Source organism: Passer montanus, unplaced genomic scaffold, assembly GCF_014805655.1.
Source record: "Passer montanus isolate IOZ18808 unplaced genomic scaffold, ASM1480565v1 scaffold5, whole genome shotgun sequence".
Lineage (NCBI taxonomy): Eukaryota > Metazoa > Chordata > Aves > Passeriformes > Passeridae > Passer > Passer montanus.
The window spans coordinates 4,238,399-4,256,271 of record NW_024369929.1 but is presented as its reverse complement, the minus strand read 5'-3'; the positions used below and the strand labels follow the sequence as shown (position 1 = coordinate 4,256,271).

The 17,873-nt window shown below is 41.1% G+C and overlaps 2 protein-coding genes across 18 annotated transcripts in view; one reads left to right on the top strand and one right to left on the bottom strand.

Annotated features, from left to right (window-relative positions):
- SLTM (SAFB like transcription modulator) overlaps positions 1 to 285 on the bottom strand; it is a 28,128-nt gene extending 27,843 nt beyond the window's left edge. For 6 of the 7 annotated variants that reach the window (XM_039723623.1, XM_039723626.1, XM_039723624.1 and 3 more), the window contains exon 1: positions 64 to 271. In XM_039723623.1, coding sequence (XP_039579557.1) covers positions 64 to 246 — 183 coding nt within the window. In that variant the 5' untranslated portion in view covers positions 247 to 271. Of the gene's footprint in view, positions 1 to 63 lie in introns of all 7 variants that reach the window. The other variant, XM_039723627.1, reaches the window with a different exon arrangement.
- RNF111 (ring finger protein 111) overlaps positions 11 to 17,873 on the top strand; it is a 52,775-nt gene continuing 34,912 nt past the window's right edge. For 3 of the 11 annotated variants that reach the window (XM_039723641.1, XM_039723640.1, XM_039723630.1), the window contains exons 1-2: positions 9,437 to 9,764; positions 17,540 to 17,609. In XM_039723641.1, coding sequence (XP_039579575.1) covers positions 17,584 to 17,609 — 26 coding nt within the window. In that variant the 5' untranslated portion in view covers positions 9,437 to 9,764; positions 17,540 to 17,583. Of the gene's footprint in view, positions 154 to 620; positions 749 to 5,680; positions 5,778 to 6,996; positions 7,092 to 9,435; positions 9,765 to 17,539; positions 17,610 to 17,873 lie in introns of those variants that run through there. The other 8 variants (XM_039723633.1, XM_039723632.1, XM_039723638.1 and 5 more) reach the window with 7 other exon arrangements.

The window sequence follows — 17,873 nt, the reverse complement described above, 5'->3', positions numbered from 1 at the left end:
CGGAGCCGGGCGGCAGCAGCGGCCGCCGGGGCGGGCCGGGCCGGGCCTGCGCCCGCCGCTCACCTGCTTGAGCCGGGCGATGAGCACCGTCTTCACGCCGGTGATGTCCAGGTTGCGCCGCTTCAGCTCCGACTTGAGGTCGATGACGCGCAGGTCGCTGATCCTCTTGCTCTCGGTGGGCGGCGCCGCGGGAGCCGCGGGAGCCCCCGCAGCGGCGGCGGCGGGAGCGGAGGCGGCGGCGGCCATTTTAGAGCGGGCGGGCGAGCGCGGCNNCGCGCGGCGCTGCGCAGGCGCGGAGCGGCGCACCTGGCCCGGAGCGCCCGCCCCGCCCGGGGCCCGCCCTGGCGTGAGGGGAGCGGGACAGCCCCGGGAGCGGGACAGCCCCGGGTGGGAAGGGGCTGGAGAGCCCCTGCTGTGGGCAGCGGCTCAGGAGCTGGGGGCTCAGCCTGCAGAGGAGAAGGCTCAGGGTTGACCTTATCGCTCTACGGCTCCCTGCCAGGAGGGTGCAGCCGGGTGGGGTCGGTCCCTTCTCCCAGGGAACAGCGACAGGACAGCAGGACGTGTCCTCAAGCTGCACCAGGGCAGGTTTAGGTTTGACTTCAGAAATAATTTTTTCACAGAAAAGGTGATTGGACCCTGGAACGGGCTGCCCGGGGAGGTGGTGGAGCCGCTGTCCTTGAAGGTGTTTAAGGAGACACTGGACGAGGCGCTGGTGCCATGGTCCTGCTGACTTTGATTTCAGCCACAGGTTGGACTCCATGACCTCTGAGGTCCTTTCCAACCTAACAATTTCTGTGATTCCTGCGTGTTCTGGCCACTGATTTGTCACAGTTTAGGAAATGAACAATTGATCTGTTTGTGTAACAGTTTGTTACTGGAAGTATTCCAGAAGTACAATACTAATGTTTTAAATTTTTGACAAAGTGCCTCTTCTTATGATTTATTAGTCTATACTTGTATCAGGTAATGGAAGATGTTACCTCTTAGTTCCCTTTCATTCATTTTCTGTAGGAAATGCTTGAAGTTATTTTGTCAACAACAGATGTTAAACTCCTACTAAATCTTCAAATGAGGCAGAATTTAAGTACCTATAAATTGAAGTCACAGCAGTCCTCTTATTCTCTCTTCATTCAGAAATTACATAAAGACAAAACTGAAAAAATGAATGTTTGTTTTATTTAACAAATCTTTGTTAAACAATCTTTTATGTAAATTAAGTTCTGAATCCTGAAAGATTTGTTACACCATTCTCTTTTTCTTTTCAAAGTGCACTTGGAAGTGCATTTCAAAATTACCTGAAGTAATACTTTCATTAATAAACAATTGACAGAGGGTAAAATCTATATTTAACAAATCTTTGTTAAACAATCTTTTATGTAAATTAAGTTCTGAATCCTGAAAGATTTGTTACACCATTCTCTTTTTCTTTTCAAAGTGCACTTGGAAGTGCATTTGAAAATTACCTGAAGTAATACTTTCATAAGTAATAAACAATTGACAGAGGGTAAAATCTGTGTATTTAAAAGTAGACATGCACAGAAGTCTTAAAACACACTTTGGACTGGTAATTGCATGCATATCTTAACTATGTTATATTGCAGTTCATACCAGGATTTTCATAAAAAACAATCTTAAATAAGACTATGTATTTTTTATTATGCTGTCTTTTGTGACAACATCTGTATTAACATCAAATATAATAGGATTGACTTTGAGGTTAATACATGAACCCTAACTTAACTTTAGACTACAGAAACATTTTTGTGAGTGTATGGAAAAAGACCTATTTTATTTTCACATAACCTTGGATTCAGCACTGTAGCAAACTTTTAATCAGGGCTGTCAGGTTTGCTGTGGTAAACTGTTGTGGAAATACACCCAAAACTCACTGTGTGGGTTCCATGTTAGTGAAGGCAAGTTTAGTGTGTCTCATTTCTGGAAAGAAGATGAGAGGGATCACAAATACAGCACCTGCACTGGTTGTTAGGGGTTTCTTGACATACCTAAACCTCAGTGCTTGTTGGTTGAGGTCGTGTAGATGTTCAAGCTTTACACCTAATGCATCCCCTCCCCCAAAAAAAAGCAACCCAGAGAGCCAGAAGTGACCTTACCTGGATTCTCAGTCATCCTCCTGCCTCAAGGCACAATAAACTATTATGAAAACAACCTCGAAGGATGTTTGCACAACCTGTTCTTGAAGCCTTAAACACAGATTCCACTCATTCCTCAGGCAGTCTAGTCTAGTCCTTTACTCTCCTTTTTTGAATATCCAGATCAAATACCTTTTGCTGCAGTTTAGCTGATTTATTCCAAGTTAATATGGTCAATGTTCTCGTTCTTTTTGCAGCACCCTTTTACACAAATTGAGACTGTTACCATATTTTTGTTCAGTCTTTCTCTTTTGGGTTGTTTTTTATAAAAGCACTAATTATTCCTTTTCTTTTGATCAGTTCTGAAACACAAGGCTTTGTGTTGCTGTACCCCTCTAGCTCCCCCCCAGTCTTCTCACAGCTTCCACAGGTACCGTGGTGGCAGCTCTTCTGATGATGCCTCAGCAGAGGGGATGCCTTCCCCAGCCTCATGAGCTTTCTGTGTTCTGCTTGTGATCCACTCTGCCTGCTGGTTTCTTTTCTGCAAGTTCATTACCACAATTACTGTTCTCTGTGCAGTTGATTTCTTGCTGAGTGCAGAACGTTGCTCTCGTGTTTGTAGAATCATCATCCCCCTGTTGCAATGATTTCAAACTCTGCTCTTGCTTCTCCTCCCTGCAGCACCCCCAGCCAGGGGCCAGCTCCAGGCTTATGAGTGTGGTGTCTAAGCCTTTTGCAAAGAGATTACAATATAGAAGTGTACAAGGAATTTTGTTTGATGGAAATTTAGTATTTATCCATTTTGATATTATTTGATATAAACTGTTAATGGTGACCCTCAAAGTACAACCAGTTTTGTATCAAATTGCTGGATTTTCTGTCCAGATCAAATCTCCTTATCTTTCTTATGAAAATGTCAATGAAACAGAAGAGCCTTGCTGTAGTGAAGATCTTCAATTTATTTATGTTTGTTGAACCAACATAAAAAACTAGGTTGGTTTGATAGACTGTTTATGAGCAAATCATATTGGTTGTTATTTATCATTTGTTATTTTTCAGGTATATACAAACGTTTTTGAATTCATCTGGGAATTTTAATCAAGTTGACTGGATTCTAATTTCCTGTTTGTTAGATTGTTATGTTGGGGTTTTTTTCCTAAAGAAAAACACTCAGTCTTTTACTTGTCTCTTGAAACATCTGCCAGTTTTCAAAATAAATGTTGTTTTCTACCATTAGGTTCTGAAATCTGTAGAAAGGTTTGGTTAGGAAACAGTAATAAGACTTCCAAAGAGGAGAAGTGTTTGGCCCATATATTAGTATTTAAACAAGTACAGACCTGTGCTACTGTAAATTGTTTTTTGTCTATTTTGTATGTGAGACAGCTGGAAGCTATGAATATCCTTAGATTTGTCACATTTTCCCCTGGGCTTTATACCTTGGTGGGATTTTCCTGTGTAGATGATCCCAGTTCAGCTTCTCTGCCCAGTCCATTCCCAACCTGCCACTGCAGCACAATGCAGGAGCAAACCTCAGCTTTCTCATCTCTTTAATGCCTTCATGCAGTTGGTACCTGAATTTCTAAATTAATTAAAACTGCAGTTTTAGTGTGTTTGGACTCTGTAAAAATAAAGGGATATTCAGTGTTTTTAGACATAGAGAAGTGGTTCTGCCTCTTTTTTGTACAGAAGCCTGGCTAGAGCATTCAGCTAGATCAACAGGCTGTCCCAGTTTCCTTCTCTTCACACAGCCACCCATTTGTCCATATCCCCTTCTAAGAAAAAGAGATGTTGGTTCAGGAAAAGGACTTTGGGGAGCTGGAAGGTCACCTCCAAATTCATCTCACTTGAAATATATTTCTCTTTTATTGCAAAGATCTCTGTACTTCTCTGCTTAACATATTGCTTCTGTAAAAACTGACTTTTGCAGTCTGTGTTTTGACTCTTAACTTTAGTTAACAACAGCTCTAACAACTCTAACTCTGTGTTTTGACTCTTAACTTTAGTGAACAACAGCTCTAACAAACTTTTCTTTGTTTGCTTCCGAAATCCAAGTTTCCAGTGCAGATTTTTGGATCTACTTTGGGGGGGACTGACTACATGAAAGCTAGTTATTACAGGAATATATGATGCAGTGACTCAGTTCCTTTTTCAGTCTAACCCCTTTTAAAAGAGTGAGGCTAGGCTGATACTGGACTAACTGAAGTAGCAGGAAAAATCCTTTTTGCTTTGAAAGACACTGAGTCTTGTCCCAGTTCTCATGTTGCATTGACTGGTTGCTGTAATTTTAAACTGCACTATTTCTCTGGACTGCAGACAGAGCAAGAGTAACTATTTGGGACATTTCAGTGAATGCCTGACAATAGATACACCTTGAGATAAAAATCACTGATAATTTAATATGTATCACTGGTATAAAAAATAGCTTTTTCCACTCTGAATGTATAGTTTTCTTTTGATGTATTATTGATGTACTGCATGATGAGCAGTCAGAGGAGGTTGTAAAAATGAAATTCTGGTCTCTCAATTGCTCTCATTATAATTCTTCTAGAGAACAGCAAGGAAAAGAACATAAATCCAGTTGTAAATCAAACACAAATATCTTATATTTTACCACTGAAACCATACATACATGCTAGGAAATGGCTATTGAATTTCTTAGTACAAAGTCAGATCATTAAATGCAGGATGCTTTTGTTTGTTTTAAACCTAATTGCTCTAAAAATAGCCACTGATGCATCATTAAAACACAGAAATGTATTTGGCCCCATTATTGTACAAGCACTGAAAGAATAAATAGGAATATCTCGTGATCTTTCTACTAAGAGCTTGGTGACATACTTGTTTTTGAATAAGAAAAAGAACTATTAAAAATACTGTCAACAAACTAGCTATTTCCAAGTAATTACATTCACCACACCTTCTTAATTATATGGCAACTTAAATATTTAAGCTATCAGATAATCTCAGAAAGATACTGTGGGACCTTAGTGGGGATTTGCATAATTTCTGAAGTCATGTGTTGTGAAAATGCTGTTTCTAACCTTGCAGAGCCTTATCAGGCTGTACAACATGAAATCAAATGAGTGACTGGTGGATCATTTCAGTATTAACATCATACTGTAATGCAGGGTATTTTGTTTTTCCATGTATCTTAAAAATATAAAATACCTGAGTGCTGCATGATATTTTCCAGAGCTTTTGAAAACGCTTTGATAAATTGTATTCAAAAATTTCCATCAGAAATATATAGCACAGACAACCATAGTTTTATTTTTGATTCTGCAAATGATCATTCTTTTCTTGTTTCCTGGTAGCAATTTTTCATAATGTAAGTCTTTCAGGATTTTTAATCTTTTCCTATTTCTCCAGTTTTCAGTGTTAAGATCTTCATCTGGGCTGACTGGAGCTGTGACTGTTTATCATCCAAGTATCAATCCCAATCTTTTTGTGATCTAACACAGAAATGTTTCTGTGTTATCTGGTTTTCTGTATCATCCTCACAACATATTACAAGGGGTGTTACATTTTATTTATACTACTAGTAATTGTAAGTTGACTTAACTCGTGCAAACATTATGGTTTGTGTTAAGTCTACAGAAGCACGTCTGATGTAAATGTCAAGGATGGCCTGATGAATACCCTGGCTGTGACAGCTCCCCCAGCAGTGACAGACCCAAGCTCCTGGCTGTAAGTGACACTTCCCCAGCAGTGTGTGTGTGACAGACCCACACTCCTGTCAGTGACACTCCCCCAGCAGTGTGTGTGTGACAGACCCACACTCCTGGCTGTCAGTGACACTCCCCCAGCAGTGACACTCCCACACTCCTGGCCACAGGCAGAGTTTTAGAGGCAGCACCTTCCCTCCTGTCAGGCTCAGAGCAGGCCCGGAGCAGGGCCAGCCCTCTCTGAGTGTGCAGCTCAGCCCTTGGCCCCGTGCCCGTGGGGCCGTTCCAGAAGCTGCTCTCACCCCTGGAAAGAGCTGTGCCTTGCTTTCATTCTGGGCCAGCAAACTGCTCCAGCAGCCCTGCACGCAGATGTGTCCAAGAAAAAAGCCCTGCTCAGAGCTGTGTCCAAAAAAAAGTAACCTGCTGCAGGTACCTCAGGATAAGGGGGTTACTTTTCTTTGTCTTTTGCCAAAAATGTAAAGTGCAATCTCCTGCTGGCTGGCATGTTTTGATCTTGGATAGATTGTTTCTTCTCCATGTCTTTAGTTCTGCCAGGCCCTGGGGTGTGCATTTAAATGGTTTTGTTCAGCTGTGGTTAGAAGAAGTTGAAGAGTTCAGTATGAACTGATGGTACCATAGCCTGAAAGTCATTCTGAAATTTGCATTAGTGATTTAGAATTATTCCATTTAATCTTTTGGGTTTTGTGAGAAGAAGTGTGAGAAGGAGAATGTTTTGGTTTGTTCCAAGGAATCAATAATCTAATTTCAAGACAACTGTCTGTCTCTGCAAGATGCTAAGATAATGGCAGAAAAAACTTACATGAAAGGTCACAGATAAAAGTCTGGTTTTTAAAAATAGTGGATAATTCTGGGCACTGAAGTATTTTCTACATCACCTTTCTTTAAAAATTGTGTTAATAGCCAGTCAATAATGGACAAACTAATTTTTATCAAGAGTTTGTTTAAGGGCGACTGGCCCACAAGTTACTAGATTCTCATCAGCTGGGTCCATATTGAAATAGGTGTTAGGAAATCTTAGCCAATAAGGATTCCAGAAATTCTGCCTTTCTCTGGAAAGGTCTAGAGAATTATACAGAATTAGAACATTTACAGATCATTTGGCCACTGTGACTTCTCACTGGGAGAAAATCAAGACTGACTGCATTTGCTTTTTAATTTGTAAACTGAAAACTTTGGCTGCTTGTTTTTGTTTTTGAAATGATCTTTTGTATGTCTTTCAGTTGGTGAGCAGAGAGTGACTCTACATTTTCTCTACCAAGAAGTACCTTTCTGACCCCTTTGACACAAGAGTTCAAACCAATTATTACGTAAATAGGTAAATACGTAACTAGTTGTGTGGTTTTTTATTGGTATTTGTCTCTGACCAGCTTATTCACAGTGCTCCTCTGTCTCATTTCTTAATGCAATCCAGCCAAATTTTATTAGCTTCCTCTCCTATTATCTATACTGTGTTTTCTTGAGTGTCCCACTAAAATTAGAGTTCATCTTCCTTGGGTACATATTAAAAAAAAGCTGCATAAAGTAGTTGCAAGACTACATCAGGAATAATTTTTGCAATAGCACTGAAACTTCTCTCTCTGAAAATTATTTAGACTAAGTTATTATACAGACATATTTGCTTTTTCATGTCTACAAAATGTTGTTGACTGATGGTCATTTACTTAATTACATTGCTAATTGAAGTCCACATCCCACTGCCTTTTGCCTGACAAATACCCAAAACATTTGCTCATTAACATTCAAGTGCACATTCTTTGTATTTGATGTTTTTTCACTTTGCTTCTATCAGTCCTCAGCATGATTCACTTCTTCCCATATATTGTCTCGATTGTTTTTTCCCCAGCTGCTTTTTAATAAAGTATTCCAACTTTGGATCTAGTGCTTAATGGAAAATATTAAAATTGCTTATGCAAATGACATGACCTTCCTCCCACTGTCTGGTGCTGTCTTCACGTTCTCCCCAGTTTCATTGCTTATTTCATCTGTGGCTCGGTGTCTTTGTTTACTGAAATTAGCTGATGTGACACGACTTAAAGAAAACTACCCACCACCACAAGAAATATGTAGAGAAAGGTAGACAGTTAATGCTGGAAAACCTGTGTTATTGTCTTTATTGCAAACTGAAATGAATTGTTGCTTTGCTCATGGAACCACATGAAATAACCTGTGATCCTTTTTTCCACCTTCATTCTATGTGGGTCTCACTTCTTCCTGTGTTCTCATTTCACACATAAAGCTGAAAAAGTCTATTTTCATATCATTTATGTGCTATAGCACTTTTTGCATTTTGTGCACTTTTGGACATGTATTGAAGTAGAGTCTAATTTCCATGTTGTTTTATCCACTTTTGCTTTAAGCAAATTCTGTTCAGAAACTCATGCAATTAATAGTGTCAACACAATTTTCCCCTGGTGACCATTCCTTTTGTAATGATGCATGCAGGTTTTTTAGCTCCTCCAAAACACGTAGGAACTGCTGTGTACTGATGACTCTCTGGTGCAGTGTGTTCTGAGTAAGATCTTTAACTATCTGCAGACCAGACTGTACCTTTCTGCTCCAAAGCCTTGGGTTTATGCAGCTGTTGGTCACTGACAGTAGAGGACACTTGTCTATGCAGTGTTTCGGTCTGGAGCTGGAATGTGTACCCTGACATTGATGAAAGGTCACCTCTGCAGAGATATCCTGGCCTCTGGCAGTTGCAAAGTCAGCAAACATTGGGGCTTGCTGCTGTGTGAGAGCCTTCCCAAAGCCGTGGTGTTTGTGTGACACACAGCCACTGCATGGGACAGGCTCCTCACCACTTGTCTGCACATCAGTAATGCAGAGGGGGAAGGCTCACCTCATCCCGAGTCACTGACTGCACTGTGCAGTAAAGGCAAATAAATTTCTGTTTCTAAAGAGCTGGGATGGAGAGTTGGGACTTGTTGGCATTTCTTCACAGCTGCACCTGTCACTGGCTGCAGGACAGGCAGCTGTGAGATACTGCGGTGTCAAGGGCAGGCACGGCCCTGGGCAGAAAACAAATGGCTTTTAGACAAGTCCTAGAAGGGACACCACAGAAAGGGTCAGGCTGGAGGGAACCACAGTGGGTCCCCCTGTGGTCCGAGCTCCCTGCCCAAGGCGGGTGATCCCGGAGGCCACGGCACAGGATACCAGCTGCAGGATGCCTGGGCAGCCTGATCCCGTGCCGCTCTGCACAGTGAAACTCTTGCTGCCCAAGGCGGGTGATCCCAGAGGCCACGGCACAGGATACCAGCTGCAGGATACCTGGGCAGCCTGATCCCGTGCTCGCTCTGCACAGTGAAGCTCTTTCTCAGCTCGGGTGGAACTGTCTGTGCATGTGTCTGCCCATTGCCTTGTGCCCCACTTCTCGGCACCGCCGAGCAGAGCCCGCTCCATGCTCCGACACCTCCGCTCTACACATTTACACACCCGCCTAAATAATGCAGCAGCAGCGAAGGCAGCCAGGGCCGTGCCACTGCCTCTCTCTGAGGCGTTCCGGGGGCGCAGCCGAGGCAATCCGCGGCCCCGGGGCCGGCTGTGGGCGGGGGGCGGCGAGAAGCGCCGGGCCGGGCCGGGCCGGGCGGGGGCTGCCCCGCCTCCCCGCCCTGGCGGCAGCGCTGCCGGCGGGGCTGTGCGGCGGGGGGGAACTTCGCGCAGAATGTGTTTTTCCTTTTTTATTCAGCGCCTCGCTGACGCACAAAGCGGTGTCTTCGCTGCGGGCAGCCGCAGCACTCTCTGGGGTTTTGTCACAAATTTTCCCCTTAGGGAAATGAGTTTCTATTTCTGTGCGTAATAGGGTCTGTTATGACGTCATTTGTTTTGTTTGCGAAGTTGGTGTTCTCTTAACCCAGGTTTAAAAAAAAAAATCACCATTTTCAGGTGGTTTTTGCCTGATGAACGAGGAAGTAGCGTTCATTCAGAAATGTAGGCCAGGATCTTCAGAGGTACGCAGGCTTGTCCCTGTTGCAGTGGGCAGGTGCTAAGGGTATGTACTTTTTAAAGTGTCTGTGTTTCTGTGCTTGGGGCTGAGCATGCATTCATGGAATTTTCATGTTGTTTGAATCGGCTCTTCCATGGCTTGAAATGATTTTATTAAATCATAAGCAAGGCCTGGTTGCTTTAGCTGGTTAAATGAGACCCTTAATTCCTGATACCCAAGTACTTCTCCGGAAGAGGACATAATGCAGGAGGTAAGAGTTTGCTGTAATTAGAATCATTTAATTCTAATGCAGTTATTTCAGAAACAAAGGTTTGAACAAAAAGATAAGAATTGACTGCTCGTTGTGTGGACCTGGGTTTGTCATGGTATCTGTATTATAAACTAGTAAAGGAAAGCTAGGTTTTCAGGTGCAGTATAAGGTCTTACCTTGTCTTTGTTGTAACTTGTAGAAAATTCCAAAGGTATATTAATGCTGGATACTTAGTAGAAAGCTTTTCCAGGAAAACTAATATTTAAATAGTTACAATGCTTTGCCAGTCTTAAAACCAGAAATTACATCTTCTTGTTGTTCACATATCCATAGTTCTTGCTGTCAGAACAGTTTAAGCAATTCGAGTGTTTTTGCACTTACTTTTTTTGGATAAAGGGACTGTCTTGGGGCAGGGAGGGAACAGAAGCAAACCCTGTTAGACAGGATGATCCTTGCTGATGTGCAAGGATTGATAGGGAAAGAAGTGATCTTGGTGAATTTGATAGAGTGAACATCTGGGCACCTGTCTTGTGCACTCATCCACAGTGTAGAATCACCTATGGCATTCATAAGGTGGGAAAGGCTGTAGGAACATTTTATGGTTCACTTTACTTAAATAATAGTGTATAAGGAACCAGGCTTCCTGTTTTAAAACTCTAGAAGTCTCGTATTTTTAAAAATCTGATGGTTTTTATTGATGGCTGGAGCCCTGGCAGCTACAGATGAGGTTGTGTCTGGTATTGGGAGCTTGAGGGTGAACAACAGCTCACAGCACTCATGAATATTTTGCATGTCCTTTCAAAATACGGAGGAGAGCATTCTGACCTTTCAGAAATATGTCTTTTATGAAGCAATAGCTTTTGTAAAAGTGTATTAAGAGTGTATCTTAACAGGACTGTGACTCCAGTTTATATTTGAATTAGTAACTTTGTTGACCTACATAACCAGATCAGTTACGGCAGTTGATTTTCATTGGAGGTGGCTGTGTTGCAGTAACATTTAGCTGACAGCAGTTCCTTCTTTTTCCAAGATGTACAATCTTTCATTTTAATTGTTTCTATTTCCTTTATTAGTGAGGACATTATTTGGAGAAGATAGAAGTGATAGTTCCCTCCTCCATGGCTGATGTTATAGAGGCTTGCATGTAAAGCAGTTGAATAAATAGGGAAGAATTGAGGGGGGAGTGATGGGGAACAGGATTATTTAATTCACAGGTACATAATGGGGGATAGTACAGAGAGATGGATTTGCCTTAGGCAGATGTTTATAAAGGGTTCCTCATGGCTTTCCTGATATGCAGTCTCCTTTAAGTGAGTTATCAGCAAAAGTTTGGGTTGGTGAAAGAAACATTTTCCTTTCTTCCTTTCCTTCTGCCCCACTGGGGTTCTCTTCTAGGCCTGACCCACCAATCTGTACTTAACCTTGAAGGAAGTTCACTAGTTAAAAGACTTCAGCTCTGTATATACATGTTGTGTTTCTTGCAAGAGCACTGTAAACCTTGGAAGCAGCTGCACTGACAAAACTTAGGAGACCACAACTTGGAGTAATTACCTATCCTTACGTTGTACATGTATCCCATACAATGTTACTCAATATGCATGTTTATAAATCTCTTTTCAACCTTACTGACATGCAAACAGCCAAAACACTACAGATCTGGTGGTAAAACAGGATTATTTTCTTGTTTTATGTAGTTTATGCTATTTGAAAAAGGAATTGCCCTAAATTAAAATGATGTCTTCCTTACTAAGTGAAATCTGAGAGGGCTGGTTCATGGCTTTACTACAAGAGGTCAGTAAGGGCTATTTGCTTCTGTCTTTTTTTTCCCCCTCTCAGTACAGTTTAGCCCTAATATTTGACTGCAGTTAGGTAAAATGTTTACTTTTGTCTCTGCTGGGTGCAGAGTGGAGAAGTCTGCTGCAGTATCCTTTCCACTGAAACTGGCAGAGCTGCTCAGCTGAGTAGCTGTAAAATCCCTACTTCTCATAGGTATCCTGAAGAGCAGCATAAAACTGTCCTAATGGTTCATTTCACAAGTCCCACTTGAAAGGTTCTTACTAGCAGCTGTGGCAAAGATCATGTTTAACTTTGCTCCTCAAAGCTTCATTGAGAAGTGTTTGCAAAATGACACTATATCAAGAAGAATTACACATACCTCAAAGGTCAAAAATGCCAGGGGGACTAAGGAACAATTTTTAAAATAATTTTTGATGGCTCTGTGTCTCAGAATTTTCCTAGCTGTCTCAGGAAGCAAAATTTCTAGTTAAGATCTTGAATTCCCATGAAAATTGCATTTTGTCATCATTTCATAAAGCTACAAATTTTTGTTCTGAAGTTCAATGCTGTTATGTTTGTCTTGGAGTTCACTGAAGCCAAAACATTTCTGATTGCCAAATCATAATGCTTCTATCATAAACCCATGATTTACATAGTGTTAATGTAGCTAACTGATTTAAGCCTAGGACATAGCAAAGAAATGTCTAGACTGAAAAATGTGCTTGTGAGCACTGGTTTTGTCAAATACACCTGCTTGCATCCATGGTGCAAAGCCAGGCAGATTCCTTGTCCAGTTGAGTGTGTGCATGGTGATGCTTGATTCAGGCTGGGGTTTCCTTGGGTGCCTTATGGCCTTGGACTGACTCAGGGTGTGCAGCACAGCTCCCCTGTGCTGGGGGCTCAGGGTGTGCTGGGGGGCTCAGGGTGTGCTGGGGGGGCTCTGTGTGTGCTGGGGGGCTCAGGGGGTGCAGCACAGCTCCCCTGTGCTGGGGGCTCTGCAGCATTGCTCTCAGCTCACCATCTCACAGGAGGTGCCTCCAGCTGCACATGCTCTGTGCATTTTGTCTGTTCCAGCTGGAGCCAGGCCGTAGATCAGTCCTGAAGAGCTCTTCTGTTTGTAGCTGTTGTGTGCTGGGCTCTCTTGGAAGAGGTGAGACAGACACTTCAGTAGCCTCTCCCTAGTGTGTTCAGTCTCAGAGGTGAATGGCACAACAAAGGCATTCTGTAGCTGTCCTATCGGTGGCCTGGCATTTCTGTTACAAGATAATTGCATAATGAGCTGAATTGACTTAGGCATCAGGAAGCAAACCTTGAAGGTCCCAAAATAATTTCTTTGAGTGATAAAATTAAGAAGACTTTGCTGGTCCAGAGGTTGGGTACTGGGGTCTGATTTTGAGATGGCTTTGTGAAGGTTAGTAAGGGTAGTGCTGTACTTGGAATAACATTGTTTCATTTCAGGAGTAGACTTTCCAAGGCAGTGATGGTTCCTAGAATTGCCTGCAAGAAGTGGATAAGCCTCCCTGCATTGCTGTGGTTCATGTATCTGTAGCAGCTCTGCAGAGCACAGGCAAACCCTTCTGTCTGGGCTGGATGTGGTGGGCTGGCTTTGGGAGCCTGTAAGCAAGAACTTGTTTCCAGAACATGCAGTTAGTAACTCATACTGTGTATGTTGTTCTGAATTACTGTACCTTTCTGTAGGGCAGAACGTGAGTATTCTGCTCAGAGAAGTCTTGAGTAATTTTGTCATTTAAAAATGGAGTCATCACCATGTCTGCATTAAAGCACAGAAAGGAAATTGAGAATGGTTTGCAATATTGTCCTGTGAATAAAGATACATAGTATCAATGCCAACATTATGGAATTTCAGATTACTTTCTGATTATTGCTGTTTTATAAAATGCATAGATCTTTAACTTATCTATTGCTTTATTTTCTGTCAAAGATTAGAAGACCAATACGTAGAATGCTAAAATTTAATAGTTAAAACAAGCCTTAAAAGACCACTTTTTCTAATGAAGTGATAAAAAGTGAAGAACAACCAAAAGTAAGAGTGCAATAAAATTTTGGAATATGATTGCACTTTTTTCCTGATAGTAGAAGTGAATATTAGCTGTATTCTTCTTGTCACTTACTCTGCATTGGACTGGCATACAGGTTGTCCTGCTTGATAGAAATGAAATAAGACAGAACTGCATTTTTTAGGAAAATGAGTGGTGTTTTTTTGTGATCTGCTCAGTGAGTTCCTTATTTTGTTGGAGCAGCAGGGCATGATAGCACTGAAGTTCAGTCTCCATGGGCTTGAGTTGGGGGCCCAGGTTCTGAAGGGGCTCCTAAGCCTTCTGTCAGCCTCCAGTGTGTCAGGGCCATGCAGGAATCAGTCTTGCCTGGCTGCCTGCACTTGTAATTGGAAAGTGACACTGCTGAGGTTTTCTCACTTTGCTGAAGGCCTTGTATGAATTTTATAACCTTTTTCATTTTCCCATTTCTTGATATATATAATGGAAAAGCCTTGCTGAAAGAATAAGAATACATCTTTTTAATGAGAGGAAAGAAAGGTTTTCTCATGAATTTAACAGTATGAGTATTAGCTTGTCAGAGTAAAAATAATGTTGAAAGTAAAATCTGATACAAGCTGCATATCAGGGAAGGGAATTAATTTTGAAAGTTAGTTGGGAGTTCAGTGACCATATGCAAAGAAAACAAGTTAGAACTAAAAGGGACAAGAAATGGAAGGTTTTTTTTCTAGGTGGTGAAGGGAGTTGACTGTATTTCAGAATGTGGCTGAAAATACATTTTCAGGGTAATGATCTATTAGGTTGCATGTATTCATCAACGAAGTTTATACCAAAAAACTGAGTTATATGTTGTGTAATTAAGCATTTTACTGTTTTATAGTGCTGTAATGCTACATACTTCTTGATGGCTTATAAAGAAATTAATTATTAATGACAAAATCCTTTGCTCCATCTTATAACTCAAATGTGTTTTGCTTTTATATGTAATCATAAACTTGCTGTAAAGACCTCTTTAACCTTGTTTTTTTGACTTAGCTATTTCCAGGGACTTCCCAGTCTGCATGAATTTCCTTGCATGGCTGTATGTCTTGGAATGATTAATAGGAATGGTTTTAAGTGGTGAAAAGAATGGATAAAAGTCATGTGCGCTTCATAATTCTATATAGTCATACACCTGAGAGGGGAATTTAGAATAACTATTTATAGTTTTCAGGTAGCTGTCTTAACAGCTCTTCATTGAGTCATGATGGCTTAAAAGAAGAATCAAAACTTTGAGAGGAAACGTGGGGGACTAAGTCAATAGGCATGTTTTGATTAGGAAGGAGGAGCACTAATGCTGGTTGACCCTACTTACTTCATCTTGCTGCTTTTTGGAAAAGCTTCTGAGGACTACTTTTAATTAGAAATAGATATTGTAGGAACTTCTAAATGTTTTAGCAGCAGATAATCTCATTCTAATGACTTAATTATTTGCATATTATTTTTGTAGTCCCTCTTAAATTTTGTCATCTGTGAAGAAGAAAAATGGGCATTTATGTCTAACCACTGAAGATACTTAAAATGGACTGAAATCTAGTCCAGCTTTTGTCTTTTTTGGTCAAATTTTTATTTGAAACTTTGTAATAGTATTTCTGAATAGTGAATGAATGGATGATTTCTCATTGTTGACTGCTGTCATTCACTTCAGAACCACTCCTGTTTAAGCTGTTGTGGAAGTTTGTAGTTGAAGGCAGCCGCTCTCCTGTGAGTAAGCAGTCCTTCAGCTTCTCTGCTGATTAGCAAAAATGGAGACCTCTTGATTACATAGTTGAATTTCCATGGTTGTAAGAGTAAAAATACACAAAATGTTTGAATCTGTGTTAGCTGGCTAGTGTATGTAGGCTGCCTGTTGGAATAAAACAAATCCAGTAAATAATGTTTCAGATGCACTAGTTTTCACTGTGATCATTTCAGGTTTTCATCATCTTACAGTAGTTTGAGGTTTTTCAAAGTGTAAATGTCATTGCACTTTTTTTTTTATAGTAACTTAAATAGCTGTATCTATCTGTATAGCTTAAATAGCTATATCTATCTGTATTTCAGCATAGTGGCTTCTGCACTAAAGTAAGCAGAGCTTATGCAGAGATAATCACATTCAGCATGCAGAATTTTCATACTGATGGAGATTCCTCCACTTTAGTTGCACTCCAATTAGTAGAACAGAATCCTTAGTAGATCAGCCCTTGGTTGTGCTCACATAATGAGAAAATGTTCCGATTTTAATTTCTTATAAAAAATTGAGGCATCAATTCACTTTGATTCTGAAGTTACCACATTAAAAGGAGAGGAAACAGTTATGTATAGGCTGGACATGTAGTATATGCTGGCAAGTTATGACTGTGTTCAAAGACAATAAGCTTTCTGAATAAAAAAATCTTTTCCCCTCAAAATCAAAATAGATTGTGGATTTTCTAAAAAAACTTGTGATGAAATACAGGGTTATTATGGGAGGGTCTGGGTTGCTTTTGGACTGGGTGAGGAATGACTAGACTGTTACATTTCTGTAAAACAGTGGTGCATAAATAACAGAGCTAAAAGGTGACCTTGGGAGGATCAGAAAAAAGACTATGTACTGCTTGTTCTGTGTGCTTGTGGAAGGTCTGAATGCTGGATTCCTGTCCTTACTAGGAACTGGATAAAATGGAAGTCTTGGTCCTTATCTTTCCAAAGAAAGATGGTGCATGTGTGTGAGGGTATGGATGAGCACCATGAGGACTGTCGAAGAGCTGGAGCTGAGAAGGGTAGACAGCAGAACTCCACACCTTGGTAGTCTTTGTTTTCTAGGTAGACTTTGAACTCCTAATTTTTTCCAATTTTGCTACTTTTTTTTTCAGCCCTAAAGAAAAAGGTAGCCTTATATAGTACGTTCCACTAAAACTTACTGCTATAAAAAAGCAGTGCTTTGATGAAGAGCCCCTTGTCTATACTGGCAATAGGATGTTTATTCCAACTTGCATGAATATAGCTTTTGACTTGCATGTGAGCCATGCCTATCTGCTGTAATTCCTATAGAGAACAGCAGCACTTTCATATCAGAAGATGTATGCCTCATATTTAACAGTAGTTGTTATAAATGTTTTTTTGAGCCAGTCCGGGATGTGATTGACATTCCATGCTGCAAACACAGTGTCAGATCATGTAATGCTTCTCATCCAGTAATACCCTCTGAAGTTCTTCCCGGAGCTGCTCTCACTCTCTCTGCCCAGCCTGTATTTGTGCTTGGGATTGCCCCAGTCCAGGTGCAGGACCTTGCACTTAGCCTTGTTGAACTTTGTGAGGTTCATGCAGACCAACCTCTCAGGCCTGTCAGGGTGCTCTGGGTGGCTGTTGCTGCTGTTTCTAGAATAGCTCAGGTGTTTTTTGTGGCTTCATGCATATGCCCAGCTGTGCTGCTTAGGCAGCCTTATTCCACTTTGGGCATTGTTGTACATGTTTTCTTCAGCAGCCTTTTGGTAGTTCAGCACTAGTTGCTGTAAGCTGTCAAGTATCTACTATAACCTATTCAGCTGAGGCATAAAACCCCCTGATATTATTTACAGTAAAGAGTTCCAGTAGTTATCACAGTGGGAACCAAATTGTTTCATCGTTCCCTTTTGGGAATTTAAACCAAAGGCAGAGATGGCAGATGAAGCAGATAGAACATGGATCCATTACTGAGGTTACTGTTGTCTGTGTCTTCAGAAGTACAAAAGTATTTCTTTGAGGCTAATGTTATACATTGGCAGCTTTTATTTTTGCAGGGAGGGGAAGCTGCCCAATAGCGACTGCTAAGGGAACGTATGCTATGATGTGCTCAGTTTCTGTCATAGGGTAAGAGTCAAAAGTACATGGGCTGAAAATAGCTTTGTACCCTGTCCTGTTAATGTGTGGTGGTTTTTAAAAGAGACTCAAGGTAATAAATGGATTTTTATTACTTTGCCCCAAAATAATAACAGTTCAAAATCTCTCATGTTTCGTTCCTTTTCACGTCAGAAAAGAACAATGAATTCTAAGTAATTGACTTTTATAGCTCAGCTGACACCATACAACCCCTTGCATTGTGTTGAAGTGTTTACTGTTCATGTGTTCTGCTGC